Below are 23126 nucleotides of genomic sequence, written 5' to 3' on the forward strand. Positions count from 1 at the left end.
TGTGCATACCATTTGTGTGCAGTGGCCGTCCGCCTCAGGACCCACTTGGGTCTCAACATGCATTCTATTCTGCGAAAAGCTTGGGCCTCTTCTGATTATTAATTGTCCAAATCTCTATTTACAGTATTTGTGTGTGTGTGTTTTTTTTTTTACTTTGTGCTGTAATATTTATGTTTATTTATCCGTTTATTTTTGACTTGGTGTTTTGTGCAGATCCCTGGAGCACCTGCTGGTGTCTCTGCAGTGGGGTTCTCAGCAGAAGTATTACCCGAGTGCACAGCCCCTCAGCACGGGGGAGCTGGCCCAGGCTAACCGCAAACTCTCCTGCGCCATCAACCGCCACCTGCTGGGGGACGTCGGTAATGCACCCAGCAGCAGCAGCAGCAGCAACAACTGTAACGCCGCTAAGAGCCAGCAGGGGGCAGAGCTGTGCAACACACCTGCAGAGAAGATGGCTGAGAAGGTACAGGAGCACTTACTTACTTACTTACTTAGGCCTTTACATTCCTTTCGGAATATAGGCCATTGATGAAGAGTTTCCACCCTCGTTTTGGTGCTTTGGTGGTATATGAACATATTAATCTGGTGAGTTAGCACCAAAACGTGGCATGGAAATCTACGGGGTATATTGAAGAGTGAAGTTTGGGTCACCAGATCAAACAAACAAAACCAGCTGACAGCAAAGCATCAAGGATATCTGGGCTTCCATAACTCCCATGCAATGCCTCTGCCATTGACTTCAATGTTAAACGCATCATGGCAGTGATTAAGACAGACAGTCCTAACCAAGTAATGAACATTGACATGTGTAGACATACCAACATTCTACTGATTTGATGTGACCCAAATTTCTCCTGAAGAAAATTGTGATTTTATTACTAATGTGAATTCCTCAATTCATGTTTTTTTTGGAGCTGGATGGCCAAAATATGTTAAAAAAATAAAAAATAAATAAAAAAATAAAAAATAAAATGTGGGCAATGCATCTACGATCCATGAAAGTTAAATATTATTCATGGAATTTTGGAAATAAATAAACTTTTTCATGATATTCTAATTATATGGCCAGGATCTGTGTATATATAAAGTAATAATAATGCTCCAATGTCCCCTGTCTGTGTTCCTGTCTCTGTAGGTGCTGCGTAGCCTGGACCCCATATCGGGGGCGGCGGTGGTGGGGGGGGAGAGCGGTGATGCGGAGGGCTCCCCTGACTCCCCTCCCTCCTCCTTCCTCTCCGCCAAGAAGAGCATTGGCCGCTTCCACCCCTACACACGCTACGAGAACATCACCTTCAACTGCTGCGAACGCTGCAACGGAGACCTACTGGTGCTCTAGGGAGATGGAGAACACACACACACACACACACACACACACACACACACACACACACACACACACACACACACCAGAATTGCTACAGCTGCTGGTGCTCTATGGGCGACACACACACACGGCTGCTGCAGCTGTAGGACAAGAGACTATTGGCTGATCTCTCTGAGAGAGGAGCTGTATTGACTGATGTTGATTGGTCAGGAGGAGGTGTACTGACTGATGTTGATTGGTCAGGAGGAGGCGTATTGACTGATGTTGATTGGTCAGGAGGAGGTGTATTGACTGATGTTGATTGGTCAGGAGGAGGTTTTACAGTGTATTAGGAAGTGCTGGGTTTTATAACCCTTTGTTGGCAAGAGGAGAGCCAGTGGTGAAAGGTATTACATAGCAAAGAGATATATCAGGAATCAGGGACAAAAAAATACTATGTTATGTTCATATATGTAGAATCAGGACAATGGCAAGCCTATGATCTTATTCACTGTTTGTTAAAGAAAAAAGAAAGGAAAGAAAAAAACTTGTCAGTGTTAGAGCTGGGGTGCTTTCAGTCTTACGGTGCAGTAGATGTGTCTATACTGTGGCGCCCGGGACTACTTTATAAATAAGATGTACATTTCTCAAATTACTATGTTTCATAACGTTTTCTTACTACAATGTAAACATGCATAGCAGAATGGAGGATGCATATGTCTAATACTAGCCACCCGATTTTATAACCAAAGAGTGTGAATCAAGTTGACCTAGCTGTGTGTGTGAGTGTGTGTGTGTGTGTGTGTGAGAGTGTGCGTGTGCGTGTGCGTGTGCGTGTGAGAGAGAGAGAGAGAGAGAGATTGCTAGTGTTCAAATTGTGCTGCTCGGGGTTAGCAGCCTAATGTATAGACGTGGCTTATGTCTGCCTACGGTGTTAATGCGATACTGCTGTACCATTTTCTGTTATCTCATTTGACAGCTCATTTTACAGAGTTAACTGATTGGACTTAACCTTCCCTGTACTTCCATCCGTTTTCTCAGTCTGCCGACGCAAATTCTACCTCCAAGTAATGTGCAAATATCATTGAATCTTGTGCTAGTAGCTAGCTTGTCCCATAGGATTCAATGGTAACTGCTAGCTTGTAACTAGACGTAGCATCACCAGACTAAGACAACGCCTGAAAGAACAGGAGAAATTATTTAATTCCAGGAGAGTGTGAAATGAGCTAACGGTTATCTCCAGAAATGGCGCAGTATTGCTTTAAGGACTATGTCCGAATTCAAAGTTAGCGATGGGTAGTTTGCAATTCAGGTTGACGATTACTTGAAGTGATGGCTGCAAAATGATCACTGTGTTGTCAGAATATGATGAAATATGAATTGATTTTTAACATGTGTATTGTTGTATTTATTTTAAACAATAAGTTGTGAAACTACATTTCTGTCTGCTGTATTAAGCAGTGGTATTGGATGCAGTGACCGCAGTAATATTTGACGTTGCACACCATGGTGGTTTCTCTCTTTGCCTTTGCACTGGATTGAATACCAAAGTGGTCATTCAGTTATTCAGTTCATGCTTTCAATTGCTTTGCGTTGCGTTTTCAATGATTTATGGTACTGTGCAATTTATAAAATAGAAATTATTCACCATAGGATAGATTTTTTTGTTTCTGTGTGAAGATTTGTTTTTGTTACTTTGAGGAACATCCCACTTTGATGCTGTGTGAACTTGATGGCAGCAATCAATGAGTACAATACAACCTCAGCCTCAGCTATCTCAAATTCTGTTTTAATTTATCATTCTTCCATCCTTTCCTGTTTTGAGACCAAAATAAACTGCTTGTGGTGAACAGCTTTGTTGTTTCTATTAATATTCTTTGTAGATTGCAAAAAGAAATGACATCTGAATGATCAGGGGCCTACACTAAGAAAGAAGCTGGTTCAGGAGTAAACTAGGTTAAGAAGAGTCAGGAGTCTTCCTTTTCTTTAGAAAATGAGGACTCCAGGCTCTTCTATTAGAGGATTTACGTCTTAACTTACTCCTGACCCAGCTTCTTAGTATGGGGCACCTAAGTCACGCCCTCTACTTCCTGGTTCATGGGGCAGAGGGAGTCAAAAAATGATTCCTGTGCTTGAAAATGAGTGATTTTTGGATTTGTGGTGCATTGGTGGAGATACAAGGTTTGGATTGGTGTCAAAAAAACACTAATTTTCAAGCACAGTAATTATTTTTTGACTCTCCCTGCCCCATGAACCAGGAAGTAGAGGGCGTGACTTAGGTGCCCTATACGCATGAACGACCATCCGGTAATTCGCTCCTAAATGTGCGTTACGCCCCTTTATGGGTGAAAACAAACCGAATGTCTCATCAACTTACATGCTACATCGGCTACCCTAAATGAACACAGTACATGCTTCAGGCACGGCTGTTTGGCAATATTATTTGAACAGCCGGCAACACAACACGTTTTCGGCATGTTGCGCGTGAACAACGCTTGTCTACAGGTCCTTATCTTTCGTTTATTAAACACCAATAACACCAATTGACTTGCATTGCCTGTTTTCCCCCACAAATGGGCGTAACGCACATGGAAAACGTCACGCCGTTCATGAGTATAGAGCTTGAAAGTCCCGCCCCTTAGTTCCGCATTTCACGGGACCTAAGCTGACCATCTAACAACATGGTAGCGAGTAAATATCTTCTGATCTCAGTCATTATATGCACTGGGCTACAAATATGCTGTTTAAGAGGCTAGATAAAGATTATTCATGCTGAAGTATCAATGTTTTGTTCTGAGGCCGTCTGCATGAAAAATGTGAAGAAACACAGCTTTCTAAAAAGTTTGGGGGTTCGTACGAAAAATTAAACAATAATATCAGAAATATATATGGAGCTCGTGGCACAACTCGAAGGGGATCGAAATATCACTTTACTACCGCCATTGGATTACATGCTACGATTTTTGCCTAAAAACGCCGTTGAGGTCCCATGAAATCGGGGGAAGTGACGTCACTTTCAAGCTCTATAGGCCCCTGATAACATGTTTTTGCTCTTTTAAGTTTTGTCAGCCAGGGACTGATTGGCTAGTGAATAAAACCACTACACACATCTGACCGGATCCCAGTAAATGTAAGTGCTGTCATGACCACATCGCATTTTATTATACAATGTGATGCACATGAGACCGAATATTATCAACCAAAACACAGACGATACAGAATGAAGAGCATGACACACTTGGACGGTAATCGTACATCACCACCGTGCCATGGTTACCTGGTTGGCATGGTTACCTGGGGAGTATTCTAAGAACATGGTGGAGTGATCAAACCTGGCTATCCTACATGAGGTGGTAAATCTGCTGATAGACAGTCCAGAGTTGTCAGTTGGTTATGAGAATAAGGGCTCCTGGCTCTTCTATTAGATGATTTACCACCACCTCAAGGTTAACTTCACCAGGTTCCTGGCATACGGTACTCCCCACCAGTTTCTCTGGCCACACAAGACAGGCACTCAGCAGATTACGTTACTAGGAAAAATTGTCCCATTCAGTGCTTCAACAGTTCTGTCGACAAGTCATTATATTTGTCCTGTGGTGTACACACCATCATCATTATCATCACCCCAGCGTCATGTTGGCTGAAGTCTTCCTACAGCTTTCTCCCATTCTGCTGAGAGCAAGACAGGCACCAGGTTACGATACCAAGTGTCCCGGGAATGAAATGTCCCATTCAATGCTTTGACAGCTTTGTCATCAAGTCTATTATGTCCGTTGATGGGCCAAACGCATCCATTAACCCAGTGCCACATATTCCTCCGAATGTCATTCATGGTTTTACCTGTCCCATTCCACCTGGTGATTATTTAATCAGCAAATCACTCTGTTGAACTGGACAGGTAAAACCAGCTCATGTGGACTATGTGACACTAGATTGTAACTAATGAATCAGTTTTGCCCATCATCAGGCAAGGGCCAGGGAAGCTGACAAGGGGGGACACAGGGGTCAGTTATCCCGGGCCCAGGGAGAGAGGGGGCCCAGAATTGGTTCCTTGTCATTACATGGATGGGGAGACCTATTCAGATGACTTTGCCCCGGGCCCGCCAGCCCATTGCCATGGCTACTGAGTTATTTCTCCTCCCACCAGTTCTTCCCGCTCCTCTGTGCTCCTCCACCTCCTCCTCCTCCTCCTGCTGCTCCTCCTCCTCCTCCTCTTCCTCCAGCAGGGGGCCTCAGTGCCAGCTTCCTCTTCAGTACGTCCTCCACAGGGCTCCCCTGCACCGCACTCCTCACACCTGGAGGAGGCTTAGAGCGCTGTTTACTGATGAACAGATTCTTATGCTGCCTGTCTGCGTATGTTGTCGCGTTCTCTCTCCTCTCTTTAAAACCAGAGTCCCGGTCCGCCCTCTTGGTCACATCTCGCTCCGCCCTCTTGGTCACGTCTCGCTCCGCCCTCTTGGTGGAGTGGAAGCCGGTGTGTTTCCTCGTGGGGACGAAGGCCAGCGCCTGTGGAGTGAAAAATGTAATATTGAAAACAGACTGAAGTGTGAGCACTGCAGTTAAATAACAAGCCTGGAGAGTGTTGAATCTGAACCCCACAGGCTCCATCCAACCAACACTCATAGTGTTTTCAGGCCGACCAGAACGGAGCCGGTGCTGGTGCCCGCACCAGATGCGTTTGGCACTAAAGTGCTTATATGCGGACCGCCCGTGGTCATACCGGGCTCTGATTTTTTTCTACACATGACTGCAATACCCGGATGAACCTGCTGACGGCCAAGTTGTCGTCACGGCTCGCAGAGAAAAAAACAAGTATTTTGCGGTTCGCATTGTGAACAACTTTCCGGTTCGCGAGCGCTAAGATCTGTGGCATGAACCAGACGGCCTGTTCAGGATTAGGTGTGGGAACGGGCTCCGGCATGGTTCTCAGTTGGCCTGAATGCCCTTACAGAGACACACATGCTTATCATTCCTACCCACAGAGGCGTGGGGTGACAATTGCCTTAGTGTTTGTTTCTTCCCATCACCACTTTATCACCTTCCTCCTGGTCAAGTTACCCAGGATTGACCTCTGACCTTTTGGAAGTCAGGATGTCTACAAACTCATCTGATAACTCATTATCAAGTCAAGTCAGCTTTTAATGTCAGTTTCTTCATATGCAGAAAAAATGAAATTACGTTTCTCTTTCTATACCATGAAAGGACATGGACATACACAGTACTGACATTTACAGACTGAACTCAAAGTGCAAGACGGGCCAAGTAACAGTGATAGACACATAACAATAAAGTGATGAAGTAATAAATCACAACTGAACATTTAACATTGGTGAGTGACAGTGATGGACCAGTGATGTGTCAGTAACAATAAAGTGATGAAGTCCGTTATGACTCTTTTCCACTGCCGGTTTTCTGGTAGGCCTACAGCTCGACAGAGCGTATCTCGGCCGACAGGTTTTGCTTTTCAATTTGGCACGACACAGCTGTATCAAAGACCAAAAAGTGTCGAGCTGTGGGCCTACCAGAAAACCTGTAGTGGAAAAGAGGCATTAGTCGTAGAGAATAACATGTGTTCACTTGACCTGCTCCCAGTTCCCCGTCTGCTTGGCGGTCAGCAGGATTCGGATCATCTGGTCCAGACTCAGGTTCTTGGCGCCGCACTCCCAGTCCAGATGCTCGTCCAGCGGCAGCCGCGCGGTGGCCAGCTTCAGCCGCTTGGCGTTGGCCAGCGAGAGGCCCGGCTGGCTGGAGCGGTCCACCAGGGCGCCCACGATGTAAACCTTGTGGAGGAGAGTGGAGGAGAGTAGTAAAGTAGAGTAGAGTAGAGTAGAGTACAATACAGTAGAGTAACTTTATTAGAGTAGAGTGGAGAAACTTTAGTATAGTAGAGTAGAGCAGTGGTTCCCAACCTATGGGTCGGGACCCAACCTGTGGGTCGCCAAAGATCCACAGGGGGTCGCGAAGCCCTCTTGATTTTAAGGGGTTTCATTTTAAATATCATATATAGCCCATGTTGAATAAATGACAAAGCATTTAACTAATATATGCATAGAAGCAAAAAATGTTAGTGCTATTAAACATTTATTCTATATTTGACCGAAGAGGAATTGAGGAATAAAATGACAAAAAAATGAGTTTTCACGGGAAACAGAGGGTATCATGTGACTCCCTCTCGTGCAGGTGGTCGCGCGGTTGGGTCACCAAAGCTTTCAATGGTAAAAACATGGGTCCCTGGAGAAAAAGGTTGGGAACCACTGGAGTAGAGTAACTTTATTAGAGTAGAGTAGAGTAGAGAAAAAAAACTTGATTAGAGTAGAATAGTAGAGTAGAATAGTAGAGTAGAATAGATTAGAGTAGTAGAGTAGAGAAGAGTAGTAGAATAAAGTAGAATAGAGTAGTAGAGTACAGTAGAGTAGAGTAGAGTAACTTGATTGATCCCCGAGGGGAAATTAAGGTGTCAAGTAGTTAACATAAATACACATAATGCCCGCAGTCTCGTTAGTACAAGTGAAAGTGTTTTGGACAATACACACACACACACCTTGTTGTGGTCGAAGGTGCGCAGGATGTTCGGGGAGTCGGAAGTGAGATACACAAGCTGTTGCCGGGGGAACAGGTCCACATAGCGCTGTGGTGAGGCCGTGATCAGGAGGCGTTCCCATGCCTACAATACAAAAATAATAATAATAATAATCCACACACAAATACAGACTGCGTTAGCATTTGTGAATGGGGTTACATTCATTTGTACATCATGAATTATATTTGTGAATGGCAATGGGCATATATTTATTTGTAAGTGTTAAATTATATTTGTGAATGTTGTCACATCTGTTTCTGCAGCAGGAAATGTACTTATTAGTGAGTGGTGTGGTATGTATTTCTTAATACAGAAATCATTCTACAGTATCTACGAGAGAGAGAGAGAGAGAGAGAGAGAGAGAGAGAGAGAGACATTCCCACACCTCTTGACCGTAGCGTTTGAGCAGCTCCTTGTAGTATCCCCCTTCAGGGTCTAGATTGCAGAAGTGCAGGTGGAAGGGGTCTTGGGAGCGCCGGTTCCAGCCCTCCGTCTCCACCAGCTGGGCGATGGCGTTGTCCAGCTCCCGCTTGGACATGTCCTCCTCGTAGCTCATGTCGAACACCAGCGGCTGGCCGAAGCGCATGGCCTGGACGCAGCGCCAGGCGAGGAGTTTGTCCAGCGACCGCTGCCAGAAGGGCACCAGGAAAGTGTTCTTCAGCTTGCTACCTCCCTCGTCTTCCTCATCCGCTGCTGTCATGTCTTCGCTCAGTCTCTGTTTCTCCTCCAGGATGGAGGCTCTTTTCTCCTCCTGCTTCCTCTTTTTGGCCATTTTCAAGTTTTCTTTGATGGCCAAGAATTTCAGGTACTTCTTCTTGGCTGACTTGGTGGTGAGCTCCGCTACATGTAGCAGCTGCTCATCGTTGATGTCCTCGGGGACTAGAGTAAAGTAGAGTAGAGTAGAGTAGAGTAGAGTAGAGTAGAGCAGAGCAGAGTAGAGTAGAGTAGAGCAGAGCAGAGTAGAGTAAAGTAGAGTAGAGTAGAGTAGAGCAGAGTAGAGTAAAGTAGGGTAGGGTAGAGTAGAGTAAAGTAGAGTAGGGTAGGGTAGAGTAGAGTACAGTAGAGTACAGTAGAGCAGAGTAGAATAGAGTTGAGTAGGGTAGAGTAGTAGAGTAGAGTGGAGTACAGTAGAGTAGAGCAGAGTAGAGTAGAGTAGGGCAGAGCAGAGTAGTTTAGTACAGTAGAGTAGAGTAGAGTAGAGTCCAGTACAGTACAGTACAGTACAGTAGAGCAGAGTAGAGCAGAGTAGAGTTGAGTAGGGTAGAGTAGTAGAGTAGAGTACAGTAGAGTAGAATAGAGTAGAGTAGAGTAGAGTAGAGTATAGTAGAGTATCGTTTGTTAATCCAGAGGGGAAATTAAGGTGTCCAGTAGCATTCATACATAAATAGGCCTACAGAAGGCGACATTACACACATCATTACACATATATTGATTGCATGGATGCATTGTTGAGGAATTGAATGTATGCGTTAGTATGCTGCTGTCAAATCCTGCTCTTAGTGCTGTGCGATACCAGTCATTCATGTGGAACCACTGGTAGGCTAAGTGTCTTTAATAAGTTTGTTTCTTGTCTCTATGTATTGTCTATGCAGTTCTACTGTGTTTTGATATTTGAAAATTGAACTTGGCTTGAGTCTGGAAATAAAGTTGATGATGATGATGACACATATTAACCATGTATAACTCACCTAGCTTGCCCGCCAGGCGCCACATCGCCACCAGTTCCCGGGTGGCCTCCAGTGATGAGTCCTGACTCGTGTCTTCGTCTTCCTCGGCAGCATCAGGGTCACCGGTACCGGTACTGTTCAGTGCTCCCGTTTCGCCCTGTGCCACCTGAGACCGCATCACGGTCTTCCAGATATCCAAGTCCAACTTCTCGGGTTCTGGTTCTTGGTTTTTGGGCTGAGTCGCGTCTTTCCATCTCGGCCAGCTAGTGCTGTGAGTTCGGATGGGAGTCGTCTGGACCCAGTTGAATGCGGAAAATGATGAGCATGCCGACGTAAACAATAGAGGTCTTCTCCTCGGGTGTAATGTAGGCAATGACTGACAACAATGCCGCAGCTCATTTAGCAAAGACAGCTTCACAAACCTCATGACTGTAACTCAAGTGCAGTGGCTGTCACTTCAGGACGAGATAGGTGCGTTAGCCTTCGACATTAAACGCTGATTTGGTGAAATAACCGTTTTGGACTTGACTCCATTGTGTCATATACTTGAATGACAGAAGCGACATAGAATATCATATAAATCACAAATGCACCAACTAATAATAAAGCTCTAAACAGTTCTCAGTTTGGCAGAACTCATGCTTCCACTACGAAAGGTCACGTTGGCCACCAGTACATCTGTTTTCTCTTTCCGTGTGGAAACATGCATTATTCGGCTGTTTAATAATGATACAATGCATTTATCATCAGAGTGTGACAGTTTTTCGCACTTACAATTTATCTAAACGATATAATGAGCTATTTTAATTCGTCAATAAATTACATATTAAGGTGGGTACATCTTAAATGAAAAGAACTTTCAAATCTACGCTTCACGATTCTACACGGAAGGTAAATACCGCTGAACACAAGGGAAACACAAACACAGCGAAGCGAGCAATTCGCTATTATCACAGATTTTGTAAGAGACTCTATAAGGGCTGTGCTATTATCTGCATATTCCAGGGTTTGGTTTGGGCCAATAATCATCGACAGCTATGAGTTTGTTTCTTCCCAAGCTGTCTAGTAAAAAAGACATCGATTCAGTCATTAAAACGGTAGCTGAGAAAGTGTTGGTTCTGCGGTTCGGAAGAGATGAGGATGCAGTGTGCATGCAATTGGATGAAATTGTAAGTATTTCAATGGACTCTGCATGTTGTTTCTCCGCCTGTATAACCCGTTATAGGCTGTAAGGCAATAAGCTAGCAGTAACTACAGTAATATCAGATGTCTTACCACACAGGCAAGGTAGACTTGATTTGAAAAGTGGTGGGAACAACTTGTCCAGGGTTAGGGCATAGTACTTTCACATTATATGTCATAAGTGGTGGGGACACTTTTAAGATAATCTGAGAAGTGATATGGACATGTCCCTACCATCCACCCCATAAACTACGCTCATGCACACAGATATTGCTTGTAACTACCAGCATTTAGAGATGGGCCTCTGACTTCATGTCAAATAGTGGGCATAGGATGCCTGAAATGCATTAAAGGAGTTCTTGGTACAATGTGAACCTTTTGAGCTGAATAATGTGAATTAGAACAAAACAAGACTGAATATTTACATGAAACCAATGTCTCCTGATGTGTTGTTCACCACGCAAAATGTGAAGTGTATGTGTTGTTTTTACCTTTGACAGCTGTCAAAAACCTCCCATGACCTGAGCAACATGGCGACCATCTACCTGGTGGATGTGGACCAAGCGCCCGTCTACACCCGCTACTTTGACATCAGCTACATCCCCTCTACGGTGTTCTTCTTCAACGGCCAACACATGAAGGTTGACTATGGGTGAGGCTGCACTAACTTCTCATTTTCCAATTCAGTACAGCAATGAATCAATAGAAGAAAAACAGTCGCAATATTTTTAAAACCCAGTCATGGAGTATGGAGTATGAGTACTGAGGTTAGGCCTGCTGCATTACCATGCATAATGTTTGAGGTTGTCACCCAAAGGTGTAAGTTACATTGTAGGGACATTACAATGGAAAATGGTCCAAGTATGCTCGTCCCCACCATTTTATATCGCATTATACTTGTGCAAATAGCATTATATTTGTGAAAAAAGTGGTGTGGACAAACTAGGTTCATCTCAAACGTGAACATGTCCCTACCATCCACACCTTAAATGACACCCATGTCTTCTACTATTCATCCACACCCTAAATTTCACCCATGACATCTACCATTCCTCCTTGTAGGTCCCCAGATCACACCAAGTTTGTGGGGAGCTTCAAGACCAAGCAGGACTTCCTGGACCTCATCGAGGTCATCTACAGAGGAGCCATGCGGGGCAAGCTCATCGTCAGGAGCCCCATCGACCCCCGAAACATCCCCAAATACAACCTGCTCTACAACGACATATAGCCCCATCGACCCCCGAAATACAACGTCCTCTACCACGATATCTAGCCACATCGAGCCTGGAAACATCCCCAAATACAACCTGCTCTACAACGACATCTAGCCCCATCGACCCCCTAAATACAACCTGCTCTACAACGACATCTAGCCCCATCGACCCCCCAAATACAACCTGCTCTACAATGACATCTAGCCACATCGACCCCATAAACATCCCCAAGTTCAACCTCCTCTACCACGACATCTAATGCCACAACGCCATTGACCCTAAAAACATCCCTAAATACAACTTGCTCTACCATGGCATCTAGCACCACAGCCATGTTTAACAAACACGCACATCGATCTCAAAATGGGTGTTGGACTTGAAAAGTCAAATAATACACACTGAATAATAACAAAAATAAAAGTCCCCAATACTAGGCTCTCGTTTCTCTTTAGAGAAACATTAAGAATATTTTAATGAAGGGCATACTGCCCAAAATGTTAACATTAGAGAAACAGCCTGGTGTTGCGGACTGTTTTTGTTATTATCTAGCACACGAGTCCCATCGACCCGCAAACATCCCCAAGTACAACTTCCCCTACTGGCGCATCTAGGACTGAGTAGAGCAGTGAACAAAATGTCTCAGTTTCCATTCAGGAAGCTGATACATGGCAGCTGTCTTTCCCATGGAAACAAAAACTTGACACATGAGTGTTTGTTTTTTTTCTTACGCCAAGAATGTATGGCTAAGGTATTTATTTTTTTCAATATGCTTCAATTTGTACATCTCTTTAGTAGTAAACATTTTAACGTTCATAATAAGTGCTCTGTGTTGTGTTTTTTGAACATTTTATCATTATCATTGCTGGAAAGTACAGAGTTAACATCATCACTCCACCCACCTGAATCCCAGCACCTAAGAGTGTAACAGCACCGTAGTGAGAGAAGAGCCCAGCTGGGGGCGCTGGTGAGATGGTGGATTGGAGTATAATATTATCACTAATATGAGGAGCAGAAAAAGAAATAACAGGTCATAATATCAGGTGGATGTCCTCAATCTGTGCCATTCTGAAATTGGAGACAATACAACACAGCAGGCAGACCTACCATCCGCAACTGGGGCAGCATGTCAACATGTTGAAGTCCATCAAAGGTTCATTCCTGAAGATAAGCAGCCTTTTTTCACACTATTTCACCATGTTTGTACATTTTTAGTCGCGGCTCCCCTTTTTTGCCCATATAGGGTTCTTCTCATTATCCCATCGCGCGTCCTCAACCTGAGCCTGTGGCCTCACACTTAGCTGTCGGCCCGCCTCCATGGAGAACATTTCTCCCGCTTTCAGCCTAGCCACAAAAAAAAAAACTTTTGTAGGACTATTCCGCATTAAACATTCTGACACCCATCTTGTGCCTGCTGGTTATTTCCTGTAGTTGTGGTGGGTGTGGACAGTCTTATTATTTATTATTATTATTATTATTATTTCCTGTAGTTCCTCCTGGTGTCCACTGATCATTTCCTGTAGTTGCTGCGGTGGCTGCTGGTTATTTCCTGTAGTCTTCATGATTATTTCCTGTAGTTGTGGTGGTTGCTGGTTATTTCCTGTAGTCTTCATTATTATTTCCTGTAGTCGTTGTGGTGGCTGCTGGTTATTTCCTGTAGTCTTCATTATTATTTCCTGTAGTTATTGTGGTGGTTGCTTGTCCTCATGGCCTGGTGTCTGCTGCGGGTGACGATGCTAAACGGCACGGGTTCTGGTTTGGGCTTGATGGCCTTGGTGAAGAACTTGAAGACGGACTCCATGCAGATGGCGGGCGCCAGGCCGTGGCACAGGGTGCCCGCAGACAGCTGCATGCCCGCACTCAGCGTGCCCACGCGCCCGTTCAGGGGGTTACTGCTCAGGACCCATTTCCTGCAGATAGAGAGAGAGACAGTAGATGATCGGGATGTATGACTTAAAACGGAGTCCAGATCTTAAAGGCTCGTTCTGTTCAAACTGACTCATTTAGAATATTTATTCAGCCTAAAGGATAATTGAATAGGCCACCTCTGGCTCATGGTGTGCAACTGCAGGGCACATGCTCAAAGTGAATGGAAAAGACAATACCAGTTGTGGTCCGCTTCCCATAGCTCATGTCTAGGAGTCGTTCAAAAGAGTCTATTCATTCACGAACAACACTACATGGAGTGAGGATTTCCAAACTCAAAACTTTTTTTACAAATTCACAGCTCTCTACCTGGAGCTGGTTTGTAATGATCTAGTAATAGAAGTGAGGACTCCAGGCTCCTCAATTAGATGATTTACCTCTTAGGCCACACCAATTTAATTTGTTGGTTCTCGGATTCGCCTCTTGTATTTTGTATCAAAATGGAAAAAAAAAAAAAAATCAGTTTCAATACCCCAAAAAATGAAATCGCTAAAAAAAACGAAGACTGCATGTTTTCATGAACGGGCAGGTGTCTCTTTAGTAGTTGGAGGTCATGTGACATAGAGAACCAATAAAACCACTCCTTTCAACATGCCGATTACGACTAGTGAATCAGGAAATGTGTTACATTCAAACATTTACAGACAAACATGCAATGGCAAGTTGAAGCCCCTGTGGGTTAGCAGTAGCAGCGGTGAAACACAGTATTGCTCTTAGTGGAATTAGTGGAGTGTGAGGCTGATATACAGGTGGTATAACCACACGACTAATTTTTTTTTTTTTTTTTTCGCCCTCTCGCTTCAACTTTTTCCTGAAAAAACCCGAGAACCAACAAATTAAATTGGTGTGGCCTTAGCTTAACTAGTTTACTCCTGAACCAGCTTCTTAGTATACCCCTCTGGAGAAGGCGTTTATTATGATCGTCACAACTCTACCTGGAGTGCAATGCACCCTATAGGATTACCCCAAACTACAGCATACCTGCAGTGGGTAAGCGGTTAGGCCGTCAGACTTGTAGCCCAAAGGTTGCCAGTTCGACTCCCGAGTCCCGACCCACCAGGTTGGTGGGGGAGTAATTAACCAGTGCTCTCCCCCATCCTCCTCCATGACTGAGGTACACTGCTCCCTTGGGGCGCCGTTGAGGGCTGCCCCCTTGCACGGGTGAAATTGCAAAAAATGCAATTTTGTTGTGTGCAGTGTGCAGTGTTCACTTGTGTGCTGTGGAGTGCTGTCACAATGACCATGGCAGTTGGAGTTACCCAGGTGGGCTTCCATACCTGGAGTGTGCACGCAGCCAGGCCTGTTGCTCCGCCCCCAGCCCCTGGTGCCAGACGTGGTGGGAGGAGTCTATGAAGGCCACAGCCGTCACATGGCTCTCGTAGGCCCCACCCCTCTCTGGCTGCCGGCACAGCCAATCAACAAACGCCAGCCCGCCGTAGCCGTGGGCAACCACCAATACGTGCTCAGCTGCACTCTGCAAGATGAATGAATTTATTCAAAGGTGAGTAGGTAAAATAGGGAATAATGTAAATACGTAATATGTGCAAGACAGGAATATTACATTACATTATATCTGACACTTTTATCTAAAGCAACTTACTGCTATTTTAAGAGCATGGTATTGGTTACAGTCCCTGAAGGAGTGTGGGCTTAGGTGCCTTGCTCAACACTTTGTTAGTATGCACAACAAAGCCCTTCAACTGTGAGTGAGCCACATGCTGCCCTCATGACTTTACATGGAGACCAAATGAGTGAATTTGGTTTAGATTTGGTGTAAATATGTTCACCTGAGAGATGCAGCATTGCCAGATGTAAGCAACATGCTGCTCAGGTGTGCTGCCCTTATGACTTTACATGGAGACCAAAATGTGTGTTAAATTAACTTAATATAGCGTGTGTTACAATATGCGACCTTGCTCCCTCCACTTGTGCTTGTGGCCTCGCCCCGCCTCCTGGCCCCTCCTCCGTGGAGAAAACGATAAAGTTTCCCAGCTGTCAGCCTAGCCACAACAACTTTTGAGGGACTGTTTTTCATTCACCATCCCAATTGCAAATGAGAAAAAGACTTTACAATTGAGCTTTTGCAAGATATTGAAATATAATGCTGTTGTCAGTGATGTCATCATGACGTATTACTTCCTGGTACGAGGAAACAAGCACAAGTGGAGGAGGCAAGATTGCATATTGTAACGCACTCATAATGTGATGTAATGACCTGTGAGATATAGCGTTGCTTGCCAGACGTGAGCAACGTGCTTCTCAGGTGTGCTGCCCTTATGACTTCACAAGGAGACCAAAATGTGTGTTAAAGGGACACTGTGTGAGATTTTTAGTTGTTTATTTCCAGAACTCATGCTACCCATTCGCTAATGTCACCTTTTTCATGAATACTTACCACCAGCATCAAATTCTAAGTATTCATTATGAAAGGAAAAATTGCACTTTTCATACATGAAAAGGGGGATCTTCTCCATGGTCCGCCATTTTGAATTTCCAAAATTCTTAGCTGCAAAAATGACTGTACTTGGACCATACTAGAAAATATTTGTTTACTTAGTAAACGTTCATGTAAAGATCAAATTTGGCAAAAGGCAGCCCGATTTCAATAAGCAGCATAGTTGCAGTACCTTTTTTGACCATTTCCTGCACAGTGTCCCTTTAAATATAATGTAATGTAATGTAATGTAATGTAATGTAATGTAATGTAATGTAATGTAATGTAATGACCTGTGAAATATAGCGTTGCCAAACGTGGTGGACGTGCTCCTCGGGCGTGCTGCCCTCCTCGTTGGGGTTCATGATCAGCACCCCCCAGCGCTCCTGCAGCGCCGCCAGCACGTACGGGATCTGGCAACCGCAGTTCAGGCCCTCACGCACCACCGTACGCCAGCTCCACACCCCGCTACGCACGCTCCCCACGTCCTGGAGGAGCACCAGGAGAGCCTAGAGGAGGAGGAGGAGGAGAGAAGAGGAGGAGAGGAGAGAAGATGAGGAGAGGAGGGGGAGAGGAGAAGATTGGCTCCACACCCCGCTACGCACGCTCCCCGCATCCTGGAGGAGCACCAGGAGAGCCTAGAGGAGGAGGAGGAGGAGAGAAGAGGAGGAGAGGAGAGAAGATGAGGAGAGGAGGGGGAGAGGAGAGGAGAGGAGAGGAGAGGAGAGGAGGAGAGGAGGAGGAGGAGGAGGAGAGAGGAGGAGGAGGAGAGGAGAGGAGAGGAGAGGAGAGGAGAGGAGAAGATTGGCTCCACACCCCGCTACGCACGCTCCCCGCATCCTGGAGGAGCACCAGGAGAGCCTAGAGGAGGAGGAGGAGGAGGAGAGGAGAGGAGAGAAGATGAGGAGAGGAGAGGAGATAAGAGGAGAGGAGAGGAGATAAGAGGAGAGAAGATGAGGAGAGGAGAGGAGAGAAGATGAGGAGAGGAGGAGGAGAGGAGATGACAGGACAGGACAGGACAGGACAGGAGGAGAGGAGAGGAGATGAGGAGTGGAGAGGAGAGGAGAGAAGGAGATTATCTCCACACGCCGCTACGCTCGCTAAAGGAGGAGGAGCACCAGGAGAGCCTAGAGGAGGTAGAGGGGAGGAGAGGAGAGAAGGAGATTAGCTCCACACCCATAAGCACACTACCTGCATACTGAAGCAGCACTAGGAGCGCCAACAGGAGGAGAGGAGCAGAAAGGAGTGGAGTGGAGGTGCGAGGAGTAGAGGAGAGGAGGGGAGGTGAGGTGAGGGGAGGGGAGAGGAGAGGAGAGGAGAGGAGAGGAGAGGAGGAGAGGAGGAGAGGAGAGGAGAGGAGAGCCGCCTATCGCTTTGGTTAAAAGTGTCACGTAAGTGTAATATAATGTAATGATATAATGCTACGTGCCTTCTTGTTTTGCAGGGCGCGGGGGGTGGAGTGGACGTACCCCTGTCCCCGGGGGTGGGGGAGGGGGAGGGGCAGTCTGAGCATGTGCAGTTGAGTCTCCATGAGGTTGTGGACGTGCGCCGTGACGAGGCTACACAGGGCCTCCACCTCACACTGCGTACCCGCCACGTCACGAAAGTCCACGCGGAACACATATCGCTCCCCCGTCACCTGCAACATAGGAGTGGGGATTATTTAACAATTTAAAAAAAAAAATCCTGCACACTGACCATTTCGCTGTTTTCTTTAATACACAATGTTTTGGTCCTAGACCTTCATCAGGCAAACTTTAACGTTTAACTTTTACTTGACTTTTAGGTAAAGTTTACCTGATGAGGGTCTGGACTGAAATGTTGTGTATTAAACAGCGAAATGGTCAGTGTGCAGGAGTTTTTTTCAAATTGTCTGCCGAGTGACCCATGGGCCATCTCCGACGCACCTACTGAGGTGTGCGGAAAAAATACAAGTTTAACAGTGATCTGCAAAATGGATTCATCATTACTGTAGATGCAATCCAGTCCCACATATTCCACATGAGACACTTGACTTGGAGGAAGGCGCCCCACACACTGTGTCGAAACATCTGTCATTATGCTTACAATAAAATAATTAGGATTGAGTGCTCCAGGCATTTCTGGCCTAGTCTTTCTGAAGTGTCTGAAGTGCTTTCCATACTCCAAATGAGTTTTGATGGATGAGCGATCACCTGGTTGAAGTGATCAGGTAAAACAAGTTCATTTGGAAAATGTGGCCCTAGATAGTAGCACTCACTCACTCACCCGTCACATGCAAGGTAATTAGGCCTATATGAATTAGGAAAATTTGTACTTTTTAGATGCCATTTCCTGCATTCTAATCCATTTTAGAGGGAGGAATTTCAAATCGCAACTGACTCCTTCAGACTTTCTATACAAGCGCTGGCTGCCATTAATTGTGGCCGGTAAACATGTAATCTTTTCCATATATTTACCCTGATAAACATGGCGCAATGTAGTGGGTGGCCAAAACCGGGACATATTTGTGTCCTGAGAGGGTTTGCTCGGGACCTGGGACAGACAACTCCAAACCAGGACTGTCCCGGTCAAACCGGGACGTCTGGTCACCCTAATATGAATATAATACAGTACATGTAAGCTGAGAGTTGAACTCATATGTCCAAGTGGAGCACATAGCGCCTGTCACCTGCAGCGTTCTAAATTCACTCCCCCCCCCCATCACCAGCCAAAATGACTAGTACATGTTAATCTCACTAGCCAAACACACAGTCACTAATGGGTCAAAGTGGCCAGTAAGTTGGTCTTTTCTACCAGCCAAACTAAAATGTCACCAGCATTTGGGTGGTTGGCTGGTATTCATTTCGAGCCCTCTTACACATAAAAGATGGTTAGTAACAAAAGAAATTATACAAATACAAAGACAAAAAGCACCTTGAACCTTATTCTATAGCGCTACCTTGTTGCAAAGCTGTCCGTCCTGGGTGAAGAAGTATTGTCCTGCTCCAAGAGAGAGGCGCTGCTTCTGGATCAGCTGCTGGAGTCCCGCTCCAAGAGAGAGGCGCTGCTTCTGGATCAGGTGCTGAAGCTGAGGCTCGGTGGCGGCGCTGATGATGATGTTCTGGTTGTGGTCAATGTACGGGCTGATCTCCATCCTGCCTGGTCTGGAGACAACTGAAGTGGGCTACAAAAGACTACAGTGGGCTTCTAAAGACTGGAGGACTCCAGGCTCTTCTTAAGAAAATGAGGTTTCACGGCTCTTCTATTAGATGATTTACCTCTTCAGTTAACCTGCTTTACTCCTGAACCAGCTGCTTAATAGGCCCCTGGAGACAGCTAATGTGTGCTACAAAAGACTGACTTCTACCCACAGTAGTCTACAAAAGATTGACTTCTATTGGGGGCAGTGTAGCCTACTCCATGAGGCAAAAGATAAGCTGGAGCTTGGGCATCAAACTTTTGTGGCTCAGGCTCAAACTGAGCAAATTACCCACACCTGTTTGGCTACCTCTACAGATCTCCATTCAGGTGTGAGTGAAGTTACATTTACCCACCTGTAGGTGGCACAAGAGAAAGACCAAAAGCAATCCACTGTCTCTCTACAGTGTACAAGTAGTCTAGGGGGCTCTAAACTAATAATGTTTTTTTATTATTATTTATAAGCAAAGGTTTGTGAAGGCCTGCACACCTCGAAGCCTTCTTTTTCAGCAGATGCAGCTTTTCAGGGTACTTCAGTCATCAGTTTTCACAAGGAAGAGCGCGACAATGCTTCTTCATAGTTCAGCAGTTTTTATTTTTCTTGGGGCTGACGTTGCGGCAACTAGGCCTTCATCAGAGTGATGACATTTTAGCTGAAAAACTGTACTTTGGTCATACTAGTAAATATAATTTTATTATTTAATAAATATTAATGAAAAGGTCAAATTTGGCAGTAGGCCCTGCAGCACGGTGACAATGAGCAGTAGTTGCAATGCCTACTCTGGCCACCATCCTACACAGTACACCTTTAAAACTTAGGTATGCTGCATTGAGATGAGCAGGTTTTTTCATGCCCTCCTCATCTTCATAATGGTCCGATATCTGTAGTTAAAAGTTGTTCGTGAAATAACAAGCTGTAAAACTTAACAACCTGCTTAATACGCACACTGATCACCGTATATCAAAGAGATTTATTGTGCTGATGTCATCATAGCGACCGCAACATCCTGGATACGGAACAGCTGCTACTACGGTAACAGCATTCCACACAGTTAGGCCTTCCAGAGAGCATGCCCCGAGCTGCCTTTATTCCACTGCCACACATCAGCCAGAGGTGCCAGTCAAACCACCTCCTCCCATCCTTAACACCAGGCAGAGGTGCCAGTCAAACCACCTCCTCCCATCCTTCACACCAGGCAGGGGTGCCAGTCATACTCCCTCCTCCCATCCTTCCCTATCGCCACACCAGGTAGGGGTGCAAGTCAAACCACCTCCTCCCATCCTTCACACCAGGCAGGGGTGCCAGTCAAACTCCCTCCTCCCATCCTTCCCTATCGCCACACCAGGCAGGGGTGCCAGTCAAACTAGTCCCTCCCATCCTTCCCTATCGCCACACCAGGCAGGGGTGCCAGTCAAACTAGTCCCTCCCATCCTTCCCTATCGCCACACCAGGCAGGGGTGCCAGTCAAACTAGTCCCTCCCATCCTTCCCTATCGCCACACCAGCCAGGGGTGCCAGTCAAACTAGTCCCTCCCATCCTTCCCTATCGCCACACCAGCCAGGGGTGCAAGTTAAACTAGTCCCTCCCATCCTTCACACCAGGCAGGGGTGCCAGTCAAACTAGTCCCTCCCATCCTTCCATCGTCACACACCAGCTCAGGAGGGGAAAATGTTGATACACTCCCACTCAGCCCTCTTGTTGACAGGGGCAAATTACTGCATGGGCCTACTGGACCGAGGCCCTGGGGGGAGGTGCTGACTTGTTGTCTGGCCCAGGGGCCTATGGAATCATAGAATCATAATCCATCCCTGACAAAATATGAAAAAAACTCATGGATATTCAGGTACTGTAAATGACAATGCAGGACGTGGACATGCAGGAGCGGGACAGGCAATGAGGGGAGGAAAAAGATGGAAAAGGTGTCAAGAAATGGCCTGATGTGGACAGAATAAAACCTAGGTGATCATGGTGGAGTATGTTGTCAGGGGCGAATTAACGCACAGCTTAGGGGCCCTCACCTATCTCTATTTTCTACAACACCTCTATTTTTTTAAATATTATATACCTTTTAACCTCATGATCCTGTGTCTGTATGTATGCGTCTGCTTTTTGCACAATCTGTACGCTACAGTACATCCACATATTCATATCAACACGTTAGATTCTGATTCTGTTTGGTGCGGATTGATGATGGGCATTGCAGGAGGGCACGCACGCATGGAACAGGTTACCCATGGCAACAAGACAGTGTTGGCTACGCCTAATGAAACACAGTCGTCACATTTAGCAGTCTAGAGAACACACATACATCACCGCAAGTTCCACTTGCTGACAGATATACTTTCAATCGCTGACAGATATACCTACTGTCAAAGATCACTTAAGTGTATCACATAGCATGCTTTATTCACATGCCATTTATACCTTCATTTATACCAGCAGAGTAGCGTGTATGGCACTGCCCTACAAAGCAAAAAGGCAGTAACTGCATTGCTGTTTAAAAAGACTAACTATAACTTTAATGCCATATATATCAAAGTCTACAGATAAATAAAATGATTGATTTGGAAAAAGGGTGGTAATACAAAGTAACAAAACTGTCACATATCAGTAATATCCCAAAAACCACTTATACTGGATTGCAGCATCATTTTAAAGTCAACTGACTCAGTTTTGAGCTCTGCGCAGTTACTGCCTTTTTGCTTTGCAGGACAGGGTAGGCCTGTACTATTTCATACAGTTATGGAAACACATCTCATTTACGTCTCCATACAATTACATGTGTTGCTATAGCTTGAGGCAAAACAAGACTGAAATACAGTGTTATACAGTCTGCTATTTCCACAGATCAATCATTTGTATGCATTTTTCCTTGTATAGCATTCAGAGTCAGACAGGCTTGACTATGCTGTATTTATGCTCCTGTTACTGTTTGGTTTAATTATGGAAACGTTTCCATTGTCTCAATAACGGGTGTTGTCGGTATGCTGTAGTTTGGGGCAATCCCATAGGGTGCATTGTGGGTTAAAGAAAAGGGTCTTTGTTTAGTCAACGTAAGCTTTTCTGATTTAGAACAATTGCGTAATCCTCCCTCCGAATCACTACGTATATGTGTGTGTGCATGCATGCCTGCTCGTGGATTCGCTCGTAGATGCATGCGCGCGTGCATGCGTGCGTGTGTGTGTGTGCGTGTGTGTGTGCATATGTGATCCCTGAGGCTTTATGTCTTCTTCATCAGAAGTTGTGTGTGTGTGTGTGTGTGTGTGTGTGTGTGTGTGTGTGTGTGTGTGTGTGTGTGTGTGTGTGTGTGTGTGTGTGTGTGTGTGTGTGTGTGTGTGTGTGTGTGTGTGTGTGTGTCTGTGTGTGCGTGTCTGCGTATGTGATTCCTGAAACTGCATGTCTCAGATGGTGGGCTTGTTAGAAATCGTTCAGAGGGGGTGTGGTGGCTCAATGATCTAAGACAGTGTTTCCCAACCAGGGGTACGTGTACCACTAGGGGTACGCGAGCACACTGCAGGGGGTACTTGGAAAAATGTATGGAGCATAGTCACATTGGGATATAGAGCATGAGTGAGGGGGTACTCATGGTATGACAAAAAGGCTTAGGGGGTACGCAAGACAAGAAAGGTTGGGAAACAGTGATCTAAGACTCCGTACCGTTAC

At 45.5% G+C, this 23126-nt stretch overlaps 4 protein-coding genes across 4 annotated transcripts in view; 2 read left to right on the top strand and 2 right to left on the bottom strand.

Moving 5' to 3' along the window:
- blzf1 (basic leucine zipper nuclear factor 1) overlaps nucleotides 1–3153 on the top strand; it is an 8911-nt gene extending 5758 nt beyond the window's left edge. Inside the window, exons 8-9 of the mRNA XM_063212826.1 lie at nucleotides 214–463; nucleotides 1136–3153. Coding sequence (XP_063068896.1) covers nucleotides 214–463; nucleotides 1136–1336 — 451 coding nt within the window. The 3' untranslated portion in view covers nucleotides 1337–3153. The remainder of the gene's footprint in view (nucleotides 1–213; nucleotides 464–1135) is intronic.
- Nucleotides 3154–5312: 2159 nt separating this feature from the next.
- On the bottom strand, nucleotides 5313–10212 carry trmt10c (tRNA methyltransferase 10C, mitochondrial RNase P subunit). The gene is made up of 5 exons (XM_063212834.1): nucleotides 9572–10212; nucleotides 8269–8762; nucleotides 7845–7967; nucleotides 6886–7083; nucleotides 5313–5809 (listed from the first exon to the last, which is right to left on the bottom strand). Exons 1-5 carry the CDS (start codon nucleotides 9975–9977, stop codon nucleotides 5432–5434), a joined length of 1599 nt encoding a protein of 532 aa, XP_063068904.1. The 5' UTR covers nucleotides 9978–10212; the 3' UTR covers nucleotides 5313–5431.
- Nucleotides 10213–10461: 249 nt separating this feature from the next.
- txnl4b (thioredoxin-like 4B) lies at nucleotides 10462–11978 on the top strand. Its single transcript, XM_063212827.1, has 3 exons — nucleotides 10462–10719; nucleotides 11233–11384; nucleotides 11795–11978. Exons 1-3 carry the CDS (start codon nucleotides 10588–10590, stop codon nucleotides 11958–11960), a joined length of 450 nt encoding a protein of 149 aa, XP_063068897.1. The 5' UTR covers nucleotides 10462–10587; the 3' UTR covers nucleotides 11961–11978.
- Nucleotides 11979–13414: 1436 nt separating this feature from the next.
- On the bottom strand, nucleotides 13415–19670 carry si:ch73-41e3.7 (uncharacterized protein LOC572312 homolog). The gene is made up of 5 exons (XM_063212828.1): nucleotides 19224–19670; nucleotides 17733–17942; nucleotides 16597–16812; nucleotides 15147–15343; nucleotides 13415–13853 (listed from the first exon to the last, which is right to left on the bottom strand). Exons 1-5 carry the CDS (start codon nucleotides 19416–19418, stop codon nucleotides 13613–13615), a joined length of 1059 nt encoding a protein of 352 aa, XP_063068898.1. The 5' UTR covers nucleotides 19419–19670; the 3' UTR covers nucleotides 13415–13612.
- Between the last annotated feature and the right edge of the window lie 3456 nt (nucleotides 19671–23126).

The sequence above is a fragment of the Engraulis encrasicolus genome, chromosome 12, assembly GCF_034702125.1.
Source record: "Engraulis encrasicolus isolate BLACKSEA-1 chromosome 12, IST_EnEncr_1.0, whole genome shotgun sequence".
In the NCBI taxonomy this organism is placed as follows: domain Eukaryota; kingdom Metazoa; phylum Chordata; class Actinopteri; order Clupeiformes; family Engraulidae; genus Engraulis; species Engraulis encrasicolus.

Excerpts from the sequence above, each read along its gene's own strand:
- trmt10c (XM_063212834.1), bottom strand. The coding sequence starts at position 9,977 with ATGAGGTTTGTGAAGCTGTCTTTGCTAAATGAGCTGCGGCATTGTTGT. Across the intron at positions 7,968-8,268 it reads TCAAACGCTACGGTCAAGAG|GCATGGGAACGCCTCCTGAT; the intron begins GTGTGGGAATGT and ends TTTGTATTGTAG. Across the intron at positions 5,810-6,885 it reads AGACGGGGAACTGGGAGCAG|GCGCTGGCCTTCGTCCCCAC; the intron begins GTCAAGTGAACA and ends TTCACTCCACAG.
- txnl4b (XM_063212827.1), top strand. The coding sequence starts at position 10,588 with ATGAGTTTGTTTCTTCCCAAGCTGTCTAGTAAAAAAGACATCGATTCA. Across the intron at positions 10,720-11,232 it reads GCATGCAATTGGATGAAATT|CTGTCAAAAACCTCCCATGA; the intron begins GTAAGTATTTCA and ends TACCTTTGACAG. Across the intron at positions 11,385-11,794 it reads CACATGAAGGTTGACTATGG|GTCCCCAGATCACACCAAGT; the intron begins GTGAGGCTGCAC and ends TCCTCCTTGTAG.
- si:ch73-41e3.7 (XM_063212828.1), bottom strand. The coding sequence starts at position 19,418 with ATGGAGATCAGCCCGTACATTGACCACAACCAGAACATCATCATCAGC. Across the intron at positions 15,344-16,596 it reads GGCAACGCTATATTTCACAG|AGTGCAGCTGAGCACGTATT; the intron begins GTCATTACATTA and ends TTCATCTTGCAG. Across the intron at positions 13,854-15,146 it reads TGGCTGCGTGCACACTCCAG|GAAATGGGTCCTGAGCAGTA; the intron begins GTATGGAAGCCC and ends CTCTATCTGCAG.